At 61.6% G+C, this 2,802-nt stretch overlaps 1 protein-coding gene across 1 annotated transcript in view; it reads right to left on the reverse strand.

Moving 5' to 3' along the window:
• LOC102034479 (transducin-like enhancer protein 1) overlaps positions 1–2,796 on the reverse strand; it is a 12,533-nt gene extending 9,737 nt beyond the window's left edge. The window contains exons 1-4 of the mRNA XM_031063253.1: positions 2,724–2,796; positions 2,095–2,243; positions 1,269–1,332; positions 659–703 (exon numbers count right to left, since the gene is read on the reverse strand). Of these exons, the coding sequence (XP_030919113.1) occupies positions 659–703; positions 1,269–1,332; positions 2,095–2,243; positions 2,724–2,747 (282 nt within the window). The 5' untranslated portion in view covers positions 2,748–2,796. The remainder of the gene's footprint in view (positions 1–658; positions 704–1,268; positions 1,333–2,094; positions 2,244–2,723) is intronic.
• Positions 2,797–2,802: the final 6 nt, after the last annotated feature.

Raw genomic sequence — 2,802 nt, forward strand, 5'->3', positions numbered from 1 at the left:
GCGGTGAGGAGGGCGGCGCCCCCTCCTCGCCAGGCTCCTCCGCAGCCTCTTTAAAAATAGATGAGGAGAAACCTTCTGTCTCAGAGCAGCTGGTGTGACCCGGAGCTCGGCTCAGGGGAGGAAGGGAGGGAGGGAGGGGAAGCAGCGAGGGAGGATGCGCAGCGCTGAGCCCCCGGAGAGCACCCACCCCACAAAACAAACCCTCCTTTCTCTCCAGAATGCTCCTCAGCCCTGCCCCACTTGTAAAGGTGTGGCTCCAGAGCCCCTCAGCCTGCTGTGACCCTGCAGCCCACCCTGCCCCGAGGAATAAACCAATCTCCTTCACAACACTCACAACCGGTGTGAGCGGCCGTGCAAGCACAAATCCTCCCCCACCCCTCCCTGCCTGACACAACAACAGCACCACAGCCCAGGCAGGGCACCCCGAACCCAAAACCAGGGCACAGACCTCTGTGGGCACCTAAGGAGGCAGCCAAGGCCGCGGCACAGAGCAACACAAAGCACAGGGCAGAGGACACATGCCCCACAAACACTGAGTTTCCTGGGCTGCAGCAGGGAGCAGCTTCCCATGCTGTCTGTGAAGAGCCCAGGTGGCAAAATGGGGCCAGGGAGCTGGGACCAAGGAGGTGGAGAGAGCTCCAAAGCCAGCCAGGCTCACCTGTTTGTGCATCTCGATGTTCAGGCCATAGGACATCTCGTAGTACTGTGAGGGAGAGAAATCAGCATCAGCTCAGCTCTGGAGACCAGGGCAGCTCGCAGGCAGAAAATCCTCTGTGGTGCTGGCACAGCAGCTCAGCCTGGCCACCAACAGCCGTGGTGTGGCCAGGCCATGGGGACAGCGGGGTCCCCAGCTCCTCTCCAAGGAGCAGAGGTGGCTCTGGCAGAGCAGAGGTGGCTCTGGCACAGCAGAGGGGTCTGTGGCACAGCAGAGGGGTCTGTGGCATGGCAGAGGTGGCTCTGGCACAGCAGAGGTGGCTCTGGCACACGGCTGTACCCACAGGATGGACACAGCCCTCCCAGGAGTCCTCCAGGAATGGGGACAACCCACCCAGGAGCAGGTTTGCCACCACAAGCTGAGGCAGAACGTCCTGCTCCAACATCATGGATCTTTTTTGGGGAAAACCAGACAGGAACAGCCAGAAAACCAGATCTCAGGGCCTGGCCACAGAACCCAAAAGCAGAGGGAAGGCGAAGCATCCCTGCATGTCCTTTGATGGTTCAGAGGAGATCCCACACCACCCTTCTCCTTTCAGGTGGAGCTCACTAACCATGACATAATGACGCTGGATTTCTGTTTTTTCTGTTGCCAGCTTTTCACATTCTAACTTCAAGCTGTGAAAATAAAGAGGAGAGAGAAGGAGAAGGAGCAAACTCCCCCCCTTGGTGCTCCCAAGTGAGAGGATGGACAGAGCAGGAGCCCTCCCAGTGCATCACAGGCTTCAGCCTCCTCTCAGCCCCAATCCCATGTCCCAGCACAAGCCCAGAAAAACACCTGAAAGAGGGCAGGAAGGGGCTGATGAAGAGGAGGTGGACACCAAAGGGATCTGGGCATCAGGGAGCAATTTGCACGGACTCTTCACCCCCTCCCCAGCATCTGCTTCCCAAATGGAGTGAGCTGCAAAAGTTCAGCTGCATTTCCAACCTGCACAGTGTGGGGAAGGGGAGGTGATCCTGGGCAGTCTCAGGGACTCCAGGGGCTCCAGGGGAATGGGAGGTGATGCTGGGCAGCCTCAGGGACTCCAGGGGCTCCAGGGGAATGGGGAGGTGATCCTGGGCAGTCTCAGGGATCAGAGTGACCCCAGGGAATGGGGAGGTGATCCTGGGCAGTCTCAGGGATCAGAGGGACTCCAGGTCCCAGCGATGGCTCTGGCTGCTGGAAGCCAGCACCTCCTCCTGGAGCTTTTGGCAGGCAAAGGTTGATTTTCCCCCCTCTCAATTCAAGCTATCAAGGTGATGCTTGGCACAGCCATCCTCTGGAGGGACCAGTCCCACCAGCCACACCGGGCAGTGCTGCCCAGTGCCAGGAGGAGCCTGTTGCAGGCCAGCACCACTGAAGTGCCCAGCTCACACAGGTGAGCTCTGGCAGCTTCTCACCTGTGGTATTGGTTCTGCAGGAACTGGAATTCCTCCTTGATGCGATCCAAGGTCTCTGGGTAAGTCAGCTTGAGGGACTGGGGGGTGCTGGGGATGGCACTGGCAGCAACAGCAGCTCCTGAGGCAGCAGAGGGTGCCTGGAGATGGGCCTAGGCAGAGATGGCACCTCCAGGGTCACCTCCTGCTGCTGCCCAGCAAGGCTGGCACATCCCCCGGGCATCCCTGCACCCCAGGGCACATCTGGGAGGGCAGCACATGCAGGAGGGTGCACAAGGAGTTACTGGAGAGGAAACTGCTCCCAACCAGGCACCAAGGGCCTCGTCAGCATCGGTGTGACCACGGAGCCAGAAGGGATGAACGGGCACGGGTGGCACTGGGCATGGCACAGACCTGGTGGCCACCACACACTGAGCTCCGTGCCTGCCCGTCCCCGTCCCACCATCCATCACAGCCCGGTGAATCCCGCTCCAGGCACCCCACAAAGCCCAGACCCGCTTGGGGCAGAGCCCCAGCATCGCTCCGAGCATCACCCGCGGTACCGGCACTCGGCTGTGGGTCAGCACCGAGCACCACCGGGCTCGGGGGGCGCAGGGCCGGGCTGGCCCCGCTGCGAGGGGACGGGGGCTCACCGGGGGCCTGTTCTGCGGGAACATCCTCGGCACCGGACAGGCCCGGCACCCTCCGGCCGCGCGGGCCCCGCCGCAGGCG

Source organism: Geospiza fortis, unplaced genomic scaffold (assembly GCF_000277835.1).
Source record: "Geospiza fortis unplaced genomic scaffold, GeoFor_1.0 scaffold241, whole genome shotgun sequence".
Lineage (NCBI taxonomy): Eukaryota > Metazoa > Chordata > Aves > Passeriformes > Thraupidae > Geospiza > Geospiza fortis.